Source organism: Leucoraja erinacea, chromosome 10 (genome assembly GCF_028641065.1).
Source record: "Leucoraja erinacea ecotype New England chromosome 10, Leri_hhj_1, whole genome shotgun sequence".
NCBI classification, from domain to species: Eukaryota; Metazoa; Chordata; class Chondrichthyes; order Rajiformes; family Rajidae; genus Leucoraja; species Leucoraja erinaceus.
The window spans coordinates 48,467,581-48,491,509 of record NC_073386.1 but is presented as its reverse complement, the minus strand read 5'-3'; the positions used below and the strand labels follow the sequence as shown (position 1 = coordinate 48,491,509).

General features: G+C 41.6%; 1 protein-coding gene across 2 annotated transcripts in view; it reads left to right on the top strand.

Annotated features, from left to right (window-relative positions):
* Positions 1-23,929, top strand: part of swt1 (SWT1 RNA endoribonuclease homolog) — an 87,362-nt gene that overhangs the window by 15,466 nt on the left and 47,967 nt on the right. For both annotated transcript variants that reach the window (XM_055642170.1, XM_055642171.1), the window contains exons 5-9: positions 5,095-6,412; positions 7,555-7,620; positions 13,710-13,836; positions 14,450-14,551; positions 17,543-17,731. In XM_055642170.1, coding sequence (XP_055498145.1) covers positions 5,095-6,412; positions 7,555-7,620; positions 13,710-13,836; positions 14,450-14,551; positions 17,543-17,731 — 1,802 coding nt within the window. The remainder of the gene's footprint in view (positions 1-5,094; positions 6,413-7,554; positions 7,621-13,709; positions 13,837-14,449; positions 14,552-17,542; positions 17,732-23,929) is intronic.

The window sequence follows — 23,929 nt, the reverse complement described above, 5'->3', positions numbered from 1 at the left end:
GACTCGATATGCGTTTTAGGTGGTGGTTGGTAAAGGGATCTTGCAAGAAGTGCATTTGGCTTTGGACTGCTGAAATTACAGGACCACACAATCTCAAGTGGCCTTTCACACTTCTTAGTGTCTTAATCTAATCTGGTTCTATAGACTATATGATCCATTCTTCATCCTATTACATCATAGTCTTCTGCATATCCTTGCCAAACATCAGTTTCACTTCACCCCTAATATCTTGTATACTTTTCTGCTTTTACCACATCCTATTGCTATTGTTATCTCTGTGTCTTAGTGATGACACAGCCTTGTAACAAAGCCACTTTCACAATTTTTATGGTACCTTTCATTCAGATCCTGCATTATCCTTTCCTTTTGCTTCCGTACAATCGTTTTGCTTGCTCCCAACCTTCCATAAGCCATACATGTTTAGTATTTTGTTGCATTTCCTCAGCATGCAATGACTGAAGTCTGCGATTCATGGACATCACCAGTTGCTGGGTGCCTTCTCTGGTGATGCCTTACCAGGCCTGTATGCTCGTTTTGGGGGCTAGTCCTCTTCAGTTTTCTCTTCAGCATATAAAAGGCATGATCAATTGGGTTCAGATCGGGTGATTGACTTGGCTACTCAAAAATTGACAAATTTGTAGCTGAGAAAGTCCTTGGTTGCTTTAGCAGTATGTTTGAGATCTTGCTGTAGAATGAACCGCCAACCAATGAGTTTTGAGGCATTTGTTTGAACGTGAGCAGATAGGATGTACACTATACACTTCAGAATTAATTATGCTACTATCATCAGCAGTTATATCATCAATGAAGATATGTGAACCAGTTCCTTCAGCAGCCACACATGCCCAGGCCATACCTCCCCCACTACCGTGTTTCACAGGTGAGGAGGTATACTTTTGATCTAGGGCAGTTCCTTCTCTCCTCCATACTTTGCTCTTGCCATCACTCTGATATAAGTTAATCTTCGTCTCATCTGTTCACAAGACCTTTTTTCCAGAACTGTGGCTGCTCTTTTAAGTACTTCTTGGCAAACTAACCTGGCCATCCTATTTTTGCGGCTAACCAGTGGTTTGCGTCTTGCAGTGTAGCCTCTGTATTTCTGCTCGTGAAGTCTTCTGGGGACAGTGGTCATTGACAAATCTACTCCTGAAGAATGTTTCTGATCTGTCGGACAGATGTTTGGGGACTTTTCTTTATTATAGACAGAATTCTTCTGTCATCAGCTGTGGAGGTCTTCCTTGGCCTGCCAGTCCTTTTGCAATTAGAAAGCTCACCAGTGCTCTCTTTCTTCTTAATAGTGTTCCAAACAGTTGATTTTAGTAAGCCTAAGCTTTGGCTGATGCCTCTAACAGTTTTATTCTTGTTTCTCAGTTTCATAATTGCTTATTTCACTTTCATTGGCACAACTTTGGTCCTCGTGTCGAAAAACAGCAATAAAAGTTTTTAAAGGTGATGGAAAGACTGGAGGAAAGACTAGGTGCTAAGAGCTCTCTTATATCTACATTAAGGAGGCATTTAAACATACCTGAGCAATTGCAAACACCTGTGAAGCCATACATGTGCCCCAAACATCATGGTGCCCTGAAATGGGGAGACTATATATAAATACAGCTGTAATTTCTATATGGTGAAACCAAAATGTATAAAAATGGCCCTTAATTTGACCACAATTTATTTTTTTCTATTACAAATCTCAAATTGTGGAGTACAGAGGCAAATAGATAAATGATGGGTCTTTGTCCCAAACATTATGGAGTGCACTGTAGGAGCAGAAGTGGACCATTTGGCTCCTGGAGTTCATTGATCATGGTTGATCTTCTCCCTCAATAGCATTTTCCTGCACTATTCCTATAACCCTTGATTCCTTTAATAACCAGAAAACTATCTATGACTGGACCTCTGCACAGACTCTTCCCCCCTCCCCCTGCATGTTACATAATTCCAAAAAATCAACAGATCTGCAGGAAGAAAATCTTATTTTAAAATCCCTTTTTGTGATATGGTGGCCTCTGACATATCTCAGCCAGGAGAAACATCCTTCCTGTATCTGACTATCAAGCTCTGAAAGAATGTTGTCAGTTTCAGTGCGTTCTCCTGTCATCACCTGAACTCCAAAGGGGTTGGGCATATTCACAAACTGCATTGAAAATTGACTGGGTAATAGGAGGCAGAGTAGTGGTGGATTGATGTTTTTCTGACTGGGTGTGTATAACATGGTGTACTGCAGGGATTGATGGTGGGACTTTGTCATTTGAAATTAATATAAATACCGAAGTGGTCTGATTAGCAAGTTTGCAGGCAACACAAAAATTGGTAGAGGTTGTAGATGGCAAAGAAGGTTGTCTGAAGATACAGTGGGACACAACAGTGAGGCAGAGAATAGCGGATGGAATTTTACTTTATGTAACGTAATGCACTTTGAGAGGTTAAATTCTTGTAGGACTTCTAGTGTAAATGGCAGGGAGCTGGTTATACAGAGAGAACTTGGGGTGCAATTCCAGAGCTGCCTGAGAGTGTAGACACAGACGGATAGGGTGATCAATAAGGCTTTTGGCATGCTTGCCTGCATAGGCAGAGGGATTGAACACTAAAGTTGTAGTTATATGAAACGTTGGTTAGATTGCACTTGGAGTACAGTTCTGGTCGACTCGCTACAGGAAGGATGGCAATAGAGAGTCCAGGAAAGATTCACGAGGATGTTGCCCAGGGTCTACAGTAATGAGGTGGTATTGCACAAGCTGAATTTATTCTCATTGGAATATAACAGGCTGAGGCATAACCCTATAGCTGTTCATAAAATTATAAGGGGCATGATTAGACTAGTTAGTCAGAATCTAACTCCTAGGGCAGGGAAGTCTAGAGCTGGAGGGCCTGAGCTTAAGGTGAGATGAGAGAAGAGATCTGAGGGGTAGGTTTCTCACATATTTCTTGTACTCTTTCTCTCATCCACCTCCTCCCATCCAGAAAAATAATTTAAAGCTCAGTGTTTGGAATGTTACTTCAGGTCTTGGGATTACTAGTAATTTAATCAATACTCGCACGGAAAACTATTTCAGCCATTTCTCACATTCCTAGTTATTATTTTTCTCTCTTCGGATCAATCAGATTTCATTTGTCTCCTATTTGCACATCTCCCGATATAGCGTTGTCATATTCACGACGTGAGGAGGGCTCTGACACGGGTGAATACGAGAAAAGCTGCAGGCCCCGATGGCATCTCGGGGCGAGTACTCAAGTCCTGTGCTACGCAGCTAGCTCCAGTGCTCACTACATTATTCAACCTCTCCCTGGACAAGTCCGTGGTCCCTGCCTGGTTTCAAAAAATCTATCGTTGTACCGGTACCTAAAAATGCCTCCCCAACCTGTCTGAATGACTACCATCCGGTGGCCCTTACCTCGGTAGTCATGAAATGCTTTGAGAGGCTGGTGAAGAAACACATCTGCGCCTTCCTCCCTCGGAACATGGACCCGTTGCAGTTCGCATACCGTCCGAACAGATCCACGGACGATGCGGTCTCCCAGGTCTTGCGCACCCCTCTCTCCCATCTGGACAGCCAGAAGGGGGGCTACGTGAGGATGCTGTTCATAGACTTCAGTTCTGCCTTCAACACGATAGTCCCCACCAGACTGGCCGGGAAGCTAATGGAATTGGGGCTCAACACCTCCCTGTGTGCCTGGGTCCTGGTCCAGGTAGTCAAGATGGGAGGGAATACATCGAAGTCCCTCGCCCTGAGCACAGGATCACCCCAGGGTTGCGTCCTCAGCCCCCTATTGTACTCCCTGTACACACATGACTGTGTGACTAGGTTCAGCTCCAACTCAATAATTAAGTTTGCTGATGACACTGTGGTGGTGGGCCTGATCTCAGACAACGATGAGAAGGCCTACCGGGAGGAGGTGGCTGATCTAGCACTCTGGTGCCATGATAACAGCCTCCTCTTGAACATCAAAAAAACGAAGGAGCTGATCATGGACTTTAGGAGGGCACATCATCCGAGGACGTACACTCCATTGAGGATAAATGGGGATCCTGTGGATAGGGTGAACTGTTTTAAATATCTGGGAGTCCACATCTCCGAGGATATGACATGGGCATCACACGCCTCAGCACTCGTGAGTAAGGCAAGGCAGCGCCTTTACCACCTCAGGCAATTGAGGAAATTCAGAGTGTCTCCGAGGATCCTCCAGTGCTTCTACGCAGCGGCGGTGGAAAGCATCTTGTCCGGGAACATTACCATCTGGTTTGGGAATTGCTCTGCCAAGGACAAGAAGGCTCTGCAGAGAGTAGTGCGTTCGGCCGAACGCACTATGGGAACTTCACTCGCCCCCCTGCAGGAACTATACATCAGGAGGTGCAACTCCAGAGCCAACAATATCATGAGAGACCCCTTCCACCCCTGCAACGGACTGTTCCAGCTGCTACGGTCAGGCAAACGCCTCCGTTGCCATGCGGTGAGAACAGAGAGGTTGAGAAGGAGTTTCTTCCCAGAGGCCATTCGGACTGTAAACGCCTATCTCACCAGGGACTAACTCTACTGAACGTTTTTCCTTCCATTATTTATTATGTAAAATAATATGTGTGTTATGATTGTGTTTATAGTTTGTTTGGTTGTTTGTCTTTTTGCACAAAGGTCCGCGAGCATTGCCACTTTCATTTCACTGCACATCTCGTATGTGTATGTGACAAATAAACTTGACTTGACTTGACTATTCATCATCCTCTTTCATCTGGTTCCACTACTTTCCTCATTCAGTCTCTTCCGTTCATCCTGTCAAAAATCCTTGTCTCTTTCCCATTCCTCTTTTTCTGCAACTTAAAACATTTATTTCTATTTTTTCCCCAGTTCTGATCCCTTTACTTTGGACATAATGAATTGCAAAGTACTGTTCTTAGTCCCACTTGTGGCTGAATATAGTCCTATTCAGATGTAGTGGCAAATTGAAATGACATGTTTTACTTCATTAAAAAGTTGTAAAGATAATATCAACTCCATTGGCCAATCTATTGCCATGAATCCAGAATGAAACGAGGGAGCATTAGGTAAACATTGTGACTAAGATTATTAGGATTTTTATGTTATGTTCTTTACCTAGATCACCAGATTCAAAGGAAAAGCATGAATTCAATTTACACAAATGTAAGCATTGTGCTGTTCCAAGTGCAGCTTCGAATGGGACAACCTCGTCATCTGATCATGAAAAAAGCAGATCCAAATCAAAGCAAAAGAAGAATCGGCGAGAAGAAAGTAAAAAAGAAAAGCAAAGCAGTTCACCATCTACGAAACACGCAGCTTATGCTCACATCCCAGGAGAGCAGACGAGTGAATGTAAAAAATGTCAATCTTCTGAATTTTGCAAGCACTTCTTTAAATGTGAAGTAGATCTAGAGGTGCTGAAAGCAAAAATAAGTGGGCCTGCATATAGAAGCTTACAAACTGATTTTCAAGACTTTGTTAGTAAATCATATTTGTTGCACGAAGCTGAAGAGGCTTGTAAGAAAGATGCAAGTAAACAATCCACAGTAGAACCTGCACAGACATCAGACAAACTCACTGCACATGATAAATTTAGACGAGTTAATAATGAATTTGAGATTAAAGAACCAACAAAAAAGTCCCCAAAGTTTCAAGGTTCATCTGATTATTTCAATACAATGCAAAATTCCACAGATTCAGGAAATGTTCTAACAAACTTTAAAGAATTGGATAGTTCCATTGATAAATCTCTCCATATGAACTTGCATAAAAAGCCTAGCATATCCAAGGAAGAGTTTGATGTGTGGAAGGTAACCCAATCACCCCTGAAAGCGGTCAAAAATACAGCAAATTTGAATGATGGATCAAAAGTTTTGGAATCTGGTTTTTGGGAGAAATGTAACAAAATATCGAATTGCTTGCGAGGACTCAGAAAGAAATCCAAAAATTTGGAACAGATCCGGACTGAAACCAGTATTGCAAGAACAAGTTTTAATTTGACTAATTTCTCAGAAAAATCTGGTGATTATTTGAAAGCCTTGGAGGTCGAAAAGCCAAGCACATCATTTGAAAAACTAGCAACCTCAGGATCAGTTGACAGAGAATGTACACTGTCTAAAAGGCCATCCAGTGTTTCTAAAAGCACCAATGTGGTCAAAGAAGAAACTACTAGGCAATCCCCAATCTGTCAAAAAGAAATGTCTACATTTTCAACAAGAAACTCTGAAAATGTGGCAACATTAGAAATGACAATGTATACTAAGAAGTTTCATAGCTTTAAAATTGCAACAAAAAAAAATGCTACGGAAACGATGTCTCAGGCTTCATCTAAAAAGTTATTAACTTCAAGTGGTACTCGGTCTACTGGTAAATCTTCAGACAGCGGTACAAAATCTACCTCACCACCTCAGGATCTTGTATTGGTCTCACAACAGCTGGTAATGGAAGTTTACTTTCTTTATTATAAGACTTTATAGTCTTTATTACAGACTAATATTCTGATTGTATTCGTTTTTAAATAGATAAAATAATTGTTTGCTTTATTTGTCGTAAACAAAACATTACTGTGATCCTATATACATCCTGCTTTATTGTGATGAACTGATCTGTTAATTTGATTAGTTCTTGAATCATCCTGATCAGCAGACTTTGAAACAAAGTTTTAAAATTTAAAGCATTTCTGCAGTTGTCCAACTCTCAGCATCATCAAGTAAATTGTGTAAGAGGTTATGACATTAAAGTTGATAACTTGTTTAGAGCTGCTGTATATTGATTTTGACTAGTTATGGAAAAAAATTAAATTCTAACAATTGTGTGAGAATGCACTCAACAAAATATTCTGAATACGAGCTCAAATTGGAAACTAAATTTCTATCTTAATCTGACATAGCAGATGAACCCCTCCTCTTGGACTCCCCTGAACAGCCTTCTACCCTCTTTAGACCACATCACTTCTAACTGTCGGAGTGAGAGTTCTGTCAAGGAGAAGCTATATTTCACCCTCGTTAGACCTCATGTGTACAGCAATTTGTCCTTCCCCTGCACAATTAAAGCATGGAATAATCTCCATCCTACTATAGTTACCCAACCAGATGCAACTACATTTAAAGTAGCTCTTTCTTCCCAATAACCCTTTCTGGCTTAAGCCCTCCCTTCACCACCTCCAGTTTAAATTCCATTTGGAATATTTTGGAGGGCCAAGAAACCAAGAAACCATGAAAGGGTCTTGGCCCGAAACGTCACTTATTCCTTTTCTCCAGAGATGCTGCCTGACTTGCTGAGTTATCACAGCTTTTGTGTCTATCTTTGCTATATGGCTAGCCTGTCACATAATAGTTTTGTTGTAAAATATTTAGCAGGTCAGTCAGCATCTGTGAATTTATAAGCAGAGGTAATATTTTTGTAAAAATTATTAATCAATAATACCTATTGGGGAGGTCACTGAGCTGAAACTAACTTATTCACTCTTCTTGGATACTGTCTGAATTAGAGTATTTACCCTTTGGTTTTTAATTTTGGTAGTTCAATTTATGCAATATCTTACTGTGGGGTAAGCCAATTATGTTTCAATTGTTTTTAGGATTCTCGGATAATAAGTACCGTTACCACTTTAACAAATCGTGCTGATATGGATACAGATCAAAAGGTGGGCATTGTTTTGTTTTAAATACATGATATGGCTGGAGGCTTAGTAGGGTTTTGATTTAAAAATTAGTGGTATCATTATATTTAAGTATTATTTGATGATTTCAGTCTCTAAGTGAGCAGATCTCCACTATATTTTGGGCTTGTGTAGAAAATGACCATTGTTAAAATAATCAAAATGCCTTATTTAAAGTAATTTGATAATTTCTGTATTGATTACATGCTTTGTCATTAATACTAAAGAAAGCTACTATTCTTTCAATATCCAATAAGTAGATATATATCTGATACTAGACTAAGTGGGACCCGTTGGGTCCCAGCATCACACAGGGCTGGTCATCCAACGCAATATTCCACCTCGCCACCAATTCTAATATTAGTGGCCAGTTGGGGGGGGGGGGGGGGGGGGGGGGGGGCTTTCTGGAGCGCTAGTATGGGTGTTGTGGGCTGAAGGGACTGGTTTCCAGAGGGCTAGTATGCAAATTGTGCGCCAAATGGATTCTTGGGCTGGCGTCTCAGTCAATCAAGCCTGTTGTGCTGGCAACTCACTCACAGGTGGTGGGCTGGTAGTTGACTCACGGCTAATCCTTGAAATTCTATTTCAAGCAGGGTATAAGGCCACCAAATTCAAGTGCAGTTTCATACCATTTGAAGTAGGGTGCAAAGCCACTAAAGACAGCGAGTCATGACCTCTCCCTCCTCCATCTTGCAGAGACTGAGCCACACCCACATTTCTGGGTTTTATAACCCCTCCCCCTCCCACCGGAAAAGGTGTGGCTTTCATGGAGTGATTGACAGGAGAGAGATTCTCAACATTTTTTTAAAACTAATAACACTTTTATTTTTCATTGATGGGAAGAATTCTCTGTACCTGCTCAGCGGAGGGGGGACTGAGTAAGATGGACAAAAATCATAGCCGTAAGTGGTAGCGTTTTATCTAAAATCAATATACAGTGCAAACAGGAAGTGCATTTACAGCAGTGCCTTTCAACTTCAAGCCAATGCACCCACGCCACCATTTGCAGTAAGTAGTGCCTTTCAACTTCAAGTCAAAGCTCCCAAGCCACCATTTGCAGTAAGTAGTGCCTTTCAACTTCATGCCACCATTTGCAGTAAGTGGTGCCTTTCAACTTCAAGCCAAAGCACCCAAGCCACCATTTGCAGTAAATAGTGCCTTTTCAATTTCAAGTGCCTTTCACTTCAAGCAACCAAGCCACCATTCGCAGTAATAGTGCCTTTCAACTTCAAGCCAAAGCTCCCAAGCCTCCATCTGCAGTAAGTAGTGCTTTTCAACTTCAAGTCAAAGCTCCCAAGCCACCATTTGCAGTAAGTCAAAGTGCCATTCAACTTCAAGCCAAAGCAACCAAGAAACCATTTGCAGTAAGTAGTGCCTTTCAACTTCATGCCACCATTTGCAGTAAGTGGTGCCTTTCAACTTCAAACCACACCCAAGCTACCATTTGCAGTAAGTAGTGCCTTTCAACTTCAAGCCAAAGCTCCCAAGCCACCATTTGCAGTAAGTAGTGCTTTTCAACTTCATGCCACCATTTACAGTAAGTGGTGTCTTTCAACTTCAAGCCAAAGCACCCAAGCCATCATTTGCAGTAAGTAGTGCCTTTCAACATCAAAGCTCCCAAGCCATCATTTGCAGTAAATGGTGTCTTTTAACTTCAAGCCACACCAAGCCATCATTTGCAGTGTCTTTCAACTTCAAGCCACCATTTGCAGTAAGTAGTGCCTTTCAACTGCAAGCCAAAGCACCCAAGCCACCATTTGCAGTAAGTAGTGCCTTTCAACTTCAAGCCAAAGCAACCAAGCCACCATTTTCAGTAATAGTGCCTTTCAACTTCATACCACCATTTGCAGTAAGTAGTGCCTTTCAATTTCAAGACACACCCAAGCCAAGCCAAGCCAACCCAGAGAGGGGGGGGGGGGGGGGGGGGGGTTTGAGATGTTGCTTTTTGGCTCTGCACTTTTATTATAATTCTGAAATTGCCTGGTCCAGTTAAAAAGGTTTGGTCAACAGACCCTCCCAAACCTATCCTCTCCCAACCTTGCCTTGTCATTTCAACCAAATTAAATGAGATTTTGCACAAATAAATCAATATTTAATGCTGTTCTATTTCGGCATTAAAAAGCTCCATTATGGTTTATAACTGGCTACAACTTTAAATACATAGCGGAGACGGGCTCCAATCTGCCACTCTGGTATCTACACTAATTTCAATTCTTTGCATTGTATGCAATCCAGTAAAATTATATTATCCAAGTGCAAGAGTGCAATGACTAGTTACAGAATAGTAGTTTACACTGAAGAAGTACACAAATAGTTGCCATGTTTACAGCAGATTTTATATCTTTCAAGTTTCAAAGTTCTTAAAACATATTTAATCTTATCTTGGCCTTAAAGCCCCATTGTTCTGGCAGTGGCACTGGGTTGGTGTTGCCAGGGTTGGTCTGGCTAGACGATGTTGTCCATATCCTCAACCGAAAGAGGGTTAAAGAAAGAGGATTAGGCAGCAGATTTCTAAAGGAAATTAAATAAGTTCTTGGAAAAAATAAATGACAGGGCTATGTAGAAAGTGCAAGGATGCAGGACACAATGGATGCTTCCAATAAAGATCTATCATATGAATGATCCCTATATCAGGCTGAATCCCTTTACTGAAGAAGGGTCTCGACCCGAAAGGTCGCCCATTCCTTCTCTCCAGAGAATGCTGCCTGTCCTGCTGAGCTACTCCAGCATTTTGTGTCAACCTTCGATTTAAAACAGCATCTGCAGTTCTTTCCTACATATTGAATCCTTTTACTATTGAGCCTATTTCCAATTCAACTATTTTCTCCATATGTAGCAATAGCTACTTGAGTTTTTGATTTGGCACAAATTTATTAGCAAAGTTTACAAAAACTTACTGTGAAATTAGTGATGATCTGAAGTTACCTAGTAACCCTATTATTACACTTAGAATAGTAATCATGTTCTAAATTCTTTCTTATGATGGAAGCTTCATGTATTATTTTTATTTAAATTAAATAACGGTGTCCAAGGTAATTATATAAGGCTTCAAGTTAAGTCAAGTTTATTGTCATGTACAAATGCGGTGAGGTACAAGAAAATCTTGCTTGAAAGCAGCATCACATAGACAAAGACTCGGATACACACAAAAACATCAATCATACAGAAATCACACATAAATTGTACGTGACAGTGAAAAGAAATGGACTGTGCAAAAAAAAAAATCTTTAGTGCAAACACAATTAGAAAACGAGGGTTATGTATGTCAATTCAAAAACCTGATGGTTGTAGGGTAGTAGCTGCTCCTGAAATAGGAGCTGTGCAACTTCAGGCTTCTGTACCTCCTGGCCGATGATACAGGTGGTAGAGGTGTTTGACATGCCATTTTCGTGATTACATCTATGTGCTTGGCCCAGGGCAGGTTGGCTGAGATGTTAACTCCCAGCAGTCTGAATAGGACATGGGCCGGATAATGGGATCCCTCCCTGATGATAAATACCACCTTTTTGAGGCTGCATCTCATGTCGATGCTTTTCATGATGGGGACGGTTGTACCTGTGCTGAGTCCACCACTTGCTGCAGCAATCCTGAATATTAACTTTGCTGTACCAGGCAGCAATACAACCAGTCAGGATCTGTAGAAGCTTGTTAGAATATTCAGTGACAGGCTAACTCTCCTTTATTTGTGATTACATCTGTGAGCTTTGCCCAGGTTGTCCTAGACATTAACTCACAGGAATTTGAAGCTGCTGACTCTCGCCACCACTGACCCACCAATGAAAACTGGCACAGGGTCTCCCTCCCATTGTGAAGTCAACGATTAGTTCCATGGTTTTGTTGGTGTTGAGCAACATTGTTGTTGCGGCACCACTTGTTCTCGGTGTTCTGTCTCTCGTACGCTATCACATCTCCTGTAATTTAGCCAACAACTGTGGTGTTGATGGCTAGTTTTATAGATGGGTTTGCAACTGTGATCAGCCACATAGTCATGGGTGTAAAGAAAGTAGAGTAAAGGGGTAAACACACTGCAGATCACTAAGCACACAGCCCTGAGGTGCACTTGTGTTAATGGTCAATGAGTTGGAGATGGTGTTACCGATCTGCAATGATTTGAGGTCTGCTGATGAGGAAGTCGAGGATTGAGTTTGAAAGGGAGTCTTGTGCTGGATGATGAATTTGGAAGGGATGATCGTGACGAACGCCAAATTATATTGGATTGTCAGCAGCGTGCTATGTGTTCATGTTATCCAGATGATTCCGAGCAGAATGAAAGCCAGTGGGTTGGCATCTGCTTCTGGCCTGCTGGTGGCAATGAACAAATTGAAGCAGATCCAAGTATTTTCTGAAGCAGGTATTGATTGCACCTTAATCAGTCTCATGAAGCATTCCATTATGGTGGATGACTACTGGACAGTAGGCATTGAAGTAGTGCACCATGCTCTCCTTGGCACCAGTATGATAGATGCACTTTTGAAGCACATGGGATTGTCGGACCATCAAAACAAAAGATTGAAGGTGCCCTTAAATACTCTAGCCACTTGGCCAGCACAGGTCTTCAGCACTGAGCTAGGTATGACAGCTTGGCCAGACGTTTTGTATGGAATTACTCTCTTGAAGGATGCACTGATGTCAGCCTCCGTGAATGAGATTACAAGGTTGTTGGGCTGTGGGGACTTGGATAGCTGGGTCATTGTTCTCCCTTTCAAAGCATGTATAAAGGGCATTGAGCTCATCTGGAAATAATGCACCATTGCCACTTACACTACATGGTTTCATTGTCACATGTGGGTCTGTGACTCTGGCTCAGTCCAAAATTCTCTCTTCGTGCTCCCAATGTCCTTCAGGAAATTGCACCTGGACATCTTGTATGAATCTGGATCGTCAGTCCTAAATAGCCCTAATCAGATTACAAATGTTGGGGAAGACTTGAAATGTTTTTGTAGGTACACATTCATGCATGATCATTGATGATGGTGGCATATTCATTCGAGTCAGGACAGTTGTCACCAGTGCAAAATTGCATCATAAACTAAGTACTATGAGATCATTTGTAAAAATAAGTTCTCTGAAAATTATATTTGTATGATTTTAAAATTGTAAATTCAATTTTAGTTTAGAAGAAAGTAAATGCTAATTTAACAAAGCATGTAGTTCCATATGAAAGGGTAAAAACTTGCAATTTGGGAGCTGCATAATTTAAAATTATTCTTGAAGAATAATCACACCAAATGAAAAGTAATATAAGTCAGCGGTTCTATTCAGGGTGCCTTGGAAATGTTTGCCTCATCTGGGGCTTCTCAAAAGGAAAAGGTCTTCAGTTGTGATGTATGGCCATCTTTTTCATAATGGACATCAAGATAAATTGATTAAGATTATATCTGTTCAAAAAAAAATCCTAGGAGGTAAGTTCACCAGTTTTCATCATTTCGTGTGAAGATTTTTTTGGAATCACTAATATTTAATTCCCAGTATATGGAGGAAAGAACTGCAGATGCTGGTTTAAATCAAAGGTAGACACAAAATGCTGGAGTAACTCAGCGGGACAGGCAGCATCTCCAGAGAGATGGAATGGGTGACGTTCCAGGTCGGGTCTGATCCGATCCCTTCTCTCCAGAGATGCTGCCTGTCCTGTCCTTTGTTTTGATTTTAAACTGCATTTTCATCTTCTGTGATTCTGGTAACCATTCTAATGCAACTTATTTGATTGTTCAGTCTTTTTTAAATGGGTCAATAATTTCTTTCATAGATTTTAAAAGTAAATGGAAAACAAGTCGTGCAGGAAAAAAATGTATACATAATTGAAACTCCTTTTAATATTTTGATTTTAAGGAAGTATGTTTAGATGTACGTGTCATCTAAAATATCAGATTATAATATATCATGGGTTTCTCACCAATAATTCATATTTTGGATATAAGCTATCAACCTCTTTTTTTTTTTAAAGTAACAAAAACACCAATCATTCCATATTTTAACAACTGAATTCTTGTCCAAATGTCACATGTTTGTCATTTTCATATGAATTTAGCCCGATCCACGTGTAACACTAAACATAATTTGATTTTCCTTTAAAGATGGAAACAGCGGAAGCGCTACAAACAGCTCGACATGAAAAGGTCTTGGAGGTGGAACTGGGACAGAGCTATGGGGAACTGACGAGCATGGAGATAGACCCCCCACAGGAAGTAAAAATATCCTTGTGTGAGTTGTATTTTCAATTAATTATTTTTCCATCTCTACCCTTATCCACCTTTTACTGGAATGATGTTTGTATTGAAGACCATTCTCCTTCTAAATAACCTTTCATTCTAAATTACTTCCCCATAAAATAAAATACATCCTCATACTAGTTGACTGGGCTTTTTGTAGTATTTCTGAGCCTACAGTCATGCTGCACGCAGTAGAAAATCTCTTGTGATTTGCTTTTCTGGATGAAATTTGCTATTGGAGCAGATCATCTATGAATAATTGGGTGTCAACAAGACCATTCAAGAAATTATGCCCACTAGGTTAATATTTTTTTTATTGGAGTTTCATAGTCCCAGTTTCTGGTGTTTACTTGTATCCCCAATGTTAATAATTGGGTAGATTGAAAATTCCATTCCAAATTAGAGGTTTGCATTTTTTTTTAAATGGGACTTCATTTCATGCTGGCTGTTTGCAGGGCAGTGTATAATCTTGGAGAATATATATTTTTTAAAGCAAAATGAGAACTGAAATATTATGTGCATGCTGCAATTGTTCGGATTTACAATTGTCTCAGTTACAATACCTAATTTTAATTCATTTTTGAATCATGTTTTTGATTATCCAGCTGAAGTAATTTCCCAGCCTGACATTCTCCTTGTGCTTGACACCAACATCTTTATCAGTCACCTTAACTTTATTGTAAATTTGAAGGACCATGGAGTATCAGGTTAGTAAATACTAATTCTTAGTGAAAATGTATGAGAATAAAACCTGGTGTCTGGTATTTTACAACAATGGAAATGTAAATCTTTTGTTAAGATTAAGGAACTCTTGAGCTGAAGCATCAACATTAGATCTGTTTTTATTTAAAGGCATTTATGTAGATTTCCTGGGAAAAGTAAATGGTTAGTGCAATTTGTAATTTTCATGCAAGCTTTCATCAAAGGTAGATAATACAATTACGTAATTTTAATTAATTTTAACATCTATATAATTAAAAGTCTCATCTTGACCACTTCCTATCTGTGCTGTATATTGATTTTAGAAAAAAACGCTATCCTGTATCACTGTGATTTTTGGCCATTTTTACTCAGTCCTCCTCTGCTGAGCAGGCACGGAGGATTTTTCCCATCGATTAAAAATAAAAGAGTTATGCGTGTTTAAAAAAAACCTTGATCGGCTGATTGGTCCTCTTGCCTGTCAATCACCGCGATGAAGGTAATGCCCCTTCCTGGGGGGGCAGGAGTATAAAACCCAGATGCCTGGACGTGAGTCAGTTACTGTGCAAGATCGCAAGAGAGAGGCCACGATGAATCAACTGAACTGTCTGCAATGTATTTGCAATAAATGATGTAGTAGCCCTAATGAAAGTTGCAATGATTTGTTTGGCACGCAGGCTTTCATTAAGGTACTGCAATGGAAAAGGGATTTTGACATCTATATGCCAAAAGTTCATTTGACCCCACCCTGTGCTGTGAGACTGATTTGCAAAAGGGAAGTATCCTGTACACTGCCATTTTGTCCATTTTTACTTGCCCTCTGCTTGAGGACCGAGGATTTTGCAAAATCGATTAAAAATAACAGAGCCATGTGTGTGTTTGGCCCACCCTGATCAGCTGATTGGTCCTTGAGACTGTCATCACCGCGATGAAAACGCCCCTTCCTGGGGGGGGAAATGACAATACCACCCAGATGCCTGGCCCGTCAGTTACTGTAAGATGAAAGAGACAATGCCACGATGAATTGTTTGGCCTGCCTGCAATGAGATTTGCAATAAATGATTTGGAAGTGAAATGACATTGCCATGATTTGTTTGGCTTGCCCTGTGCTTAAGACTGCAATGGAAAAGGGAAGTGAAATGACAATGCCATGAGTTGTTTAGCCCACCCTGTGCTTGAGACTGCAATGCAAAAGGGAAGTAAAGTGACAATGCCATGAGTTGTTTGACTTGCCCTGTGCTTGAGACTGCAATGCAAAATGGTAGTGAAATGACAATGCCATAAGTTGTTTGGCCCGCCCTGTGCTTGAGACTGCAATGCAAAATGGAAGTGAAATGACAATGCCATGAATTGTTTGGCCCGCCCAATGGAAGTGAAATGACAATGCCGTGAGTTGTTTGGCCCGCCCTGTGCTTGAGACTGCAATGCAAAATGGAAGTGAAATGACAATGCCATGAGTTATTTAGCCCGCCCTCTACTTGAGACTGCAAGGCAAAAGGGAAGTGAAATGACATTGTCATGAGTTGTTTGGCCCGCCCTGTGCTTGAGACTGCAATGCAAAATGGAAGTGAAATGACAATGCCATGAGTTATTTAGCCCGCCCTGTACTTGAGACTGCAAGGCAAAAGGGAAGTGAAATGACATTGTCATGAGTTGTGTGGCCCCCGCCCTGTGCTTGAGACTGCAATGGAAAATGTAAATTAAATGACAATGCCATGAGTTGTTTGGGCCGCCCTGTGCTTGAGACTACAATGCGAAATGGAAATGAAATGAAATTAGTTGTTTGGCCTGCCCTGTGCTTGAAATGGAAATGCAAAATGGAAATGGAAATGAAATGAAATGAGTTGTTTGGCCTGCCTGAAACCACTAATTTCAGTCCACAAGGCCCCTATTAGCCGAGAAACCAGTCCCTTTTGCCCCAAATTAATCCAGGACGAGCATTTTGGCATAAAAAAGGCCCGTGCCAGGCCTGTACTAGCCCAGGGGGAGTCCCTTCGGCCCATCAGTAAGTATTCCTCCTGCAGGTATTAAACCTCACCCCAGTATTTTTCTCCCTCCCTTCATTGGCTCCCTGTGAGATCCTGGCCAGGATAGACTTTCCTCCTTCATTGGTGATCTGCAGAAAAAGATGAAAAATGTCTAAAATTGATTCTCCACCCTCTTCCCCTTCTCTCTCAGTCTCTCATCTGTTTTGGGAAGAATTTCTGGCAGTTTCTGAGCTGGCAGCCCACCAGACCTGAGTGAACTCACCAGGCCTGAGTGACTGAGCTGCCAGCCCAAGAATTCATTCGGCCCACAATATCTATATTAGCCCTCTGGCAACCAGTCCCTTTGGCCCGCAGCTCCCATGCTAGTGCTCCAGAATCCCCCTCCCCCACTGGTCACCAATATTGGAATTGGTGGAGAGGTGGAATATTGCATTGGTGGACCAGCCCTCCTGTGTGAACATGGGACCCAATGGGTCCCACTTAGTCTAGTATATAATAAATATCTGAATTCTCAATTAGATTTTGTTCAGATCTAATGGCATATATTTTCCACATTTACATTTTCGTTTAGTAATAGCATTTAATACCATCTTTCACACCATGTATTTTCATTTCTTGCCTTTGTCCAATCATCTGCCTATTAAAACCCCCATTATCTGTATCCACCTATCACTTGCCAGTCTTTGTCCTGCCCCTTCTCCCTTCCAGATTTCCCCACCACAATCATTCTGAGAAAGGGCTACAATCTGACATGTTCTCCTGAGATGCTGCCTGACCCTTCTAGTCACTCAGCAACTTTGTGTCTTTCTTTTCTCCTCTACCTTAATATTTATTAATTATTCTCCTAAGACTTTTTGCCGTTATTCTCTGGGATAAATACAACTCCCATTGCTCCTTGTCATCATATGGATATTGGTGGGTAGTTCTAAACAAAATTATTAAAGATGATTTCCAGCATCCATGACTATTGCATATATCTAATGTCATTGTATACTATTTGTACGATTACAGGTGTTGGATTTCCAATTTTAGTTGTCCCATGGGTAGTTCTACAGGAACTGGATTTCTTAAAGAATGAAAAAGCCTCCAGAAATGTCAATCGCAAAGCTGTACCTGCTGTACAGTTTGTTTATTCCTGCTTAAAATGTCGCCATCCGCATGTATGGGGCCAATCCATGCAACAGGCAGGTCAAAAGTTCTGTAAGTAATATAGTATTATCATTGCAGCCCTCTATTTCAGAGATAGGCATTGATGCTTGGGATCATCAGTGAATAAGAGATAAAAAGATATTTCAAGTTTACATTGCAGTTTATTGAGGTCTGGTGTACTCGGTTATCAATCAAAGAAAACCACATTTCAAGGAAATATGTTGTTCCTTATCTTGATTTTCCTGTTTTATTTTTGTTACACCATCACTGTCCCTATTTTTTTATGTCACTGGTCTGTCACATTTTATGTAACGTTGATTTTCTTTCAACATTCTTCCTTTTGTTCTCATTCTGAAGCATATACAGGAAACCCTCATTTTAATGGACCCCTTTATAACGGATTTTGGTCCGACTCGCACCACTTCTCCAGTTGCTTACATCCACGGTTTCGAAGGGCCCCGCCCAACTCACAAGGTGCACCAGCGAGCCCTTCTTCATTCACCGCATGCTCGAGTTGAAGTGGCTGTTGTTGTGGCTCGTATTTTTGCGCATGGGGACTTCACCGACAAGACCCGCTTGGTCACAGTGGGGCTCCCTCGCCTCTCACCAGATACTGCTTCTTCCTTCACTTTCTCCACTTGACCACCTTCTCCTTCTCCTGTTGCTCTGTCCACTCGGCCTCTCAACCGCCACCCCTCCACCGCCACCCCCTCCTCCCCTGGAATGCTCTGCCCCCAGCGGCTACAACTTGAGCCACAACAACAGCCATGTGAACCGGTGAAGAATTGCTCGCTGGTGACCAGCAGAATTGGCGCCTAGTTCTAAGGTGACACAACCCAAATTGCTGGAGTATCTCAGCAGACTAAATCAGTCTGAAGAACATTCCTAAAATCACTTATTGATGTTTTCCAGCGATGCAGCCTGACCCGCTGAGTTACTCCAACACTTTTGTGTATTAACTGTCATCTGCAGTTCTTTGTTTCAAGTGCATACAATGATAACAACTTGTTTGGTTATAACGGACACCACATCCTTCCCCCCCCCCCCCCCCCCCAGTATGGTCCGTTATAACAAGGGTGTACTATGTTGGTATATGGATTTGTATATACTGGTCTTCTTCCAATACCTTGTTCAGAGGGCAATGTTAGTGTGTGAACAAAGATGATGAAAAATGACAGATTAATTGAAAGTGAAGTAGAAAAGAAACAAGCCAGATTGTGTCCTTGCCTGACGTAGTTGCAGAAATTTTTGAAAGAGTAAGCTCATGGTTTAAAATATAGTAATTAAAAATGTTTTAATCTCTTAAAAATGTTAATGAAAGGTTTGTTTTAATAGCTATTTTAATTTGGTGATAATCGGTTGCAGACTCTTAAGTCTGTCACTTGGGAGAGGATGATTTGACTAAATTTGTTAAATATGAAAAGCAGTTTGGTTTCACGTTAAGTGTGTGCGTATATCTAACCCATGGTGAGGGAAGAATGATCCTACACCTTTTCTTCACAGTTTAGGTTTGGGTTTAGATAGTTTTGAAAATTTCATTTTTATCACCCGATGCGTTTGTTTTCATTAACTTCTGAATCAATGGTAGTTTTAACGATTGAAAATATTTTGTGGTTTCATTTGTTTATAACAACTGGGAAAAAAGATGAAATTAGCTTGATTCCAATGGCAATATTTGATAGTTACTATAGGTGGCAGACGTTTGCTAGAAACATTTGTAGTGGTATAAAAGAACCATAAAATAGATGATAGATTCTTATCCATTTTTTACAACAGTATCAAGCAGCCAACTAATTAAGCAGAGGTATAATTTGTTGAATGCTTAGTACATATTAAGATAACTTTGTTTGTCTTGATCATGAAAAAAATATTACTGGGAATACAATACGGTTTATTTGTCACATTGCACGTAAGTGCAAGTGAAATGAATATGTCAGCAGCGATACAATTATAAAGAACACACACAAAAACACAATAAAAATTTAACATAAACATCCACCACAGCATTCATCACTGTGGTGGAAGGCACACAATTTGGCCAGTCCTCCTCCATTTTCCCCCGTGGTCGGGACCTCAACCCTCCGCAGCCGTTGCTGCGGGCGTCCAGATGGTAAAAGGACAAGGTACAAGTCCAGGTAAGTCCAGAGTCGGCTCTTCCCCACTGGAGACTGCGGCTTTAAGTTGGTGTAGGCCGCAGGCCGGCGGTCGAAGATTTAAAGTTTAAAGTTCCCGCCGCACCGCAGCCAGAAGCACCGCAGACTGCAGGGCCGGCGGTCGAAGCCCCCCTCCAGGGGTGATGGTAAGTCGCCACCGCGCCCGTGGTAGAAGTTGGCCACGGGCCGGCAGTGATGGCTTCTTCTTCCCCCGGGTCCCCCACGAGGGATCCCGGGCTGCAGACGACCAGCTGGAGCTGTGCAGCTTCAGGCTGCCGGCTGCCGCGAGCCAGCGAAACGGAGCGCTCCCCTCCAGCGAGCCCCAGCGAGGGCTAACCCGCTCCATGCCGAGAGTCCACGCTGCGCCCGCCGCTGAAGCCCCGGGCGCGTCTCTGGGAAAGGCCGCCCGATCCTTGCTGTTAGGCCACGGGGGAGGCGACCTAGAAAAAGTCGCCTCTCCATGGAGGAGGTGGCCGAAACGGTTTCCTCCTCACCCCCCCACACAAAACACACAAAGAACCATTAAAAACACTTTAAAACATACTAAAAAAAATTTAAACAGTTGAAAAAACTAATGTGCTGCTGACAGGGCTGCCGCCATTGCAGCGCCCCCACCTAGACTTTTGAATCATGTTAGTAGAACAAGGACTATATGTGTAACCTATGTCAGCATGATCCATTGCATGATGCACCAGAAATATTTGCATGCACTTTTTGTAATATGATTCCAACAACCTAACTACGGTAACTACACATTTATCAACTTAATATGTAATCGCAGGATGCAATTTCAAAAGTCACTTGCATTCATTTAAGATGATTACCCTAGTTGAATCCATGTTTTCACCCCTTAAAGGGAAGGTTCTTATGGTCACTAACCATTCCTGAAAGTCTACCAGAAAGTGTTGTTGGTAGTGAACTCCATTTGTGATCGGTATCATTGCGCGCATTTACAAAGCTGATCTCTCAACAATTGCTAGTAGACCCACTTGCTTAACACTCCCAGTCTCCTAAAGCCTCAAACATAGCTAATACCTGACATACATATACCCCACCACACCCTCAAATAGTTACCATTGCTGCAACATTTGTTAATTGACCCATTACAATACACGTCTTGAAGCATAGACACACTCCCAGATTTCAAATGTTGTAGGCATGTAACAAAGATATTGCGAGACAACACACTTGCCTCTCTCTTGGTGTGCAAGATGTCAGCCAATCATTTCCACCAAGGGTAGATTCTATTGGTACCATAATAGTCAGAGTATGAAACCAACTGGGAGAAATACAGGAAACTTTGCAAAGCCGTGTACAACACAGCAGTTCTGCAAAGTTAATATCCCTATTATTATGCCTACTTATGCAGTGTGGGTCAATTAGTGTGGCTGACCACTTAATCTATGATTTTTGGCTCAAGACGGGTACAAATGTTCAATAATCTGGATTTTGCAATTGGGTCAGTGACCTCCTGATCAGCAGACCTCAGCCCTGGATTGGTAACATCTCCTCCTCAATGACCATCGGCACAGTTTCTCTCAAGGCTACTTTCTTCGCCCCCCCCCCCCCCCCCCCCCCCCCCCCCCCCCTGATGTGCTCTCTTTATACCCATGACTGTGCAGCTAAGCATAGTTCCAGTGCCATCTACAAATTCACCTTTGGCACCACTGTGATTGGTCGAATCACAGGCGGTGAAGAGCCAGTGTACAGGAGTGAGATAGAACACTGGCAAGTGGTGTCGCAACAGCAACCTCTTATTCAAACTTAACATAACCAGGAAATTAATAGTTGACTTCACAGAGGTGAAGTTGGGAGATCATACACCAGTTTTCATTAATGGATTGGCGGTGAAGACAGTTAGCAATTTCATATTCCTGGATGTTAACATCTTGGACACAGCATATAGATCGCGAAGAAGACAAGTCGTGTCTCACCGTGTAGGAAGGAACTGCAGATGCTGGTTTATACCGAAGATAGACACAAAAATGCTGGAGTAATTCAGCAAGGCAGTATCTCTGGAGAGAAGGAATGAGTGAGGATGTTTCAGGATGAGACCTTTCTTCAGATTGAGAGTCGGTAGAGGGCGACATAGAGATATGGAAGGGTAAGGTGAGAAAATGAGTGATTAAAGGGGACTAAGTTCAAAGAAAATGTAGGATGTATCGTTGTTAGCTGAGGGGACGGTGATAATGAGGCATACAATCAGTAACATTTAATCGGGAGGACAATAAAACTAGTCCGAGAACTAGGATGGGGGTGGGATGGAGAGAGAGAGGGAAAGCAAGGCTTACTTGAAGTTAGAAGTTAATATTCATACTGCTGGGTTGTAAGTTGCCCAAGCGAACTGAGGTGATGTTCCTCCAATTTGCGTTGGGCACATGTAGGAGGTCAGATTGGGAGGGGAAGTTAGTGTTCAACGACCAGGAGATCACGTAAGCCTAGGTGGACTAAGTGGAACTGTCTCTATTTCTTAAAAGTTTAAAGAGATTAGAGAGTTTAAATACACCGTCAAACATCCGCAGAAGCACTAAAAAGTATCCTGTCTGATTTCATCATGACCTGGTACAGTAATTCTAATGTATACAGGATGCTGCAGAGGCCTCTAAAGCATCTACATGGGGAGCCATGTCAAGAAAGTGGTATCTATCATCAAAGATCTCTGCCATTTGGGCTATGGCCTCTTCTCACTGCTATCGTCGGGCAGCAAGTGCAGAAGCCTGAACAGAAGCTGAAGTTCAGGAACAGCAGGACCCCCATAGCTGTTAGGTTCTTGAACTGACCTGTACAACCCTAATCATGCCTCAGCAACGGAAAACAGCTGATCAATGCTTACACCACCATGGACTTGTTATTATATTTTTGCACCAATGTCTTGTTTTTGCAGTCTTTATTCCCACTGTTAAACATAATCTATGTTTTCTGCATTGACTGAGTCTACATGCCTATGATTCTGTTGCAAGCAAGATTTTCATTGTTTGTGTACCTCACTATACTTGTACATATTGTAGTGGCCATTTGGCTTAACTTGGTGTGTCATAAATTATGGCATTTGCCTTTAATTTTGTCTGCCTGTATTATGTGGGTGGGTTTTATTACGTAGTCGGAAGCATGTTTGCTGCTGGGATTCTTGCGCAGAAGCTTGGAGTTTTTTAATTTAGGAGGCATGGAGGGAGGCATATTTCGACCATGCGGAGCTTTCTAACATTGGTCAGAGCTACATGCTGAAGTTTGATTTCGTGTAAGATTAAAATGAACTTAAAACAAGAAATTTGGATGAATATTTCACTGTTTTACTTCAACAATAAAGAAATATTTCACTGTTACTTCGACAATTAATCAAGAGACTGTGTTTTGAAGATTGATCTCGTGAAGAGTCTCATGAAGAGCTCCCATGCGTAAACGACGCTATCTCCTTATAGTGGCTGAAGGGAGAAATTCCTTGAACGATATAATAATCTGCCACTATACATATGACTTGACTTGGTTTACCCTTTTTCAATGAGAACTGTTGGAGTTTCAGGTTGGGAAGCCCAGCAGACATTGGACCTGAATCAAGGTGACCAGCACCCAGTGATTCTGTGGGGAACTATCAGTTTATCAGTTGCTTGCTGTTCAGCTTGTTAATTTCTGCACATACTCAAAAAAAGTGAAGAGATCCAAAAACTAGTTGGAAGTCCGGTGCTGATGCATCTCTTCTCCAGGTCTGTGGCTGGACTCGTAGAAGTGCTGGGTGTATTTTACATCTAGCCCCTCAGCTTTATAGCAGAACTGGCCACTGTATGTGTGGTGACCCTATTCATCTGAATGAATTTGCTGACCCTGAGGAAGAAATTACTGAATTGTTTAACTTTTATTGAATTTTGTTTATTGATGCACAGTTTTCTGTTGAATTTGTTCTTTGCTATTTTAGTCTATTTGAATCGTTTTTAAATGTCTGCAAGGAAATTTAAAGCAGTCATAATTCATTGAGTCCAGAAGGTCAAAGAATATGAGAAGGTTAGCCCTGCTGGAAGTGGTAAAGGATGGGTGGACACAATGTTTGTTTGATGAGCAATGAGCTGTGTCTGGCCAGTTAGCAGCAGTCACCAATTTATCC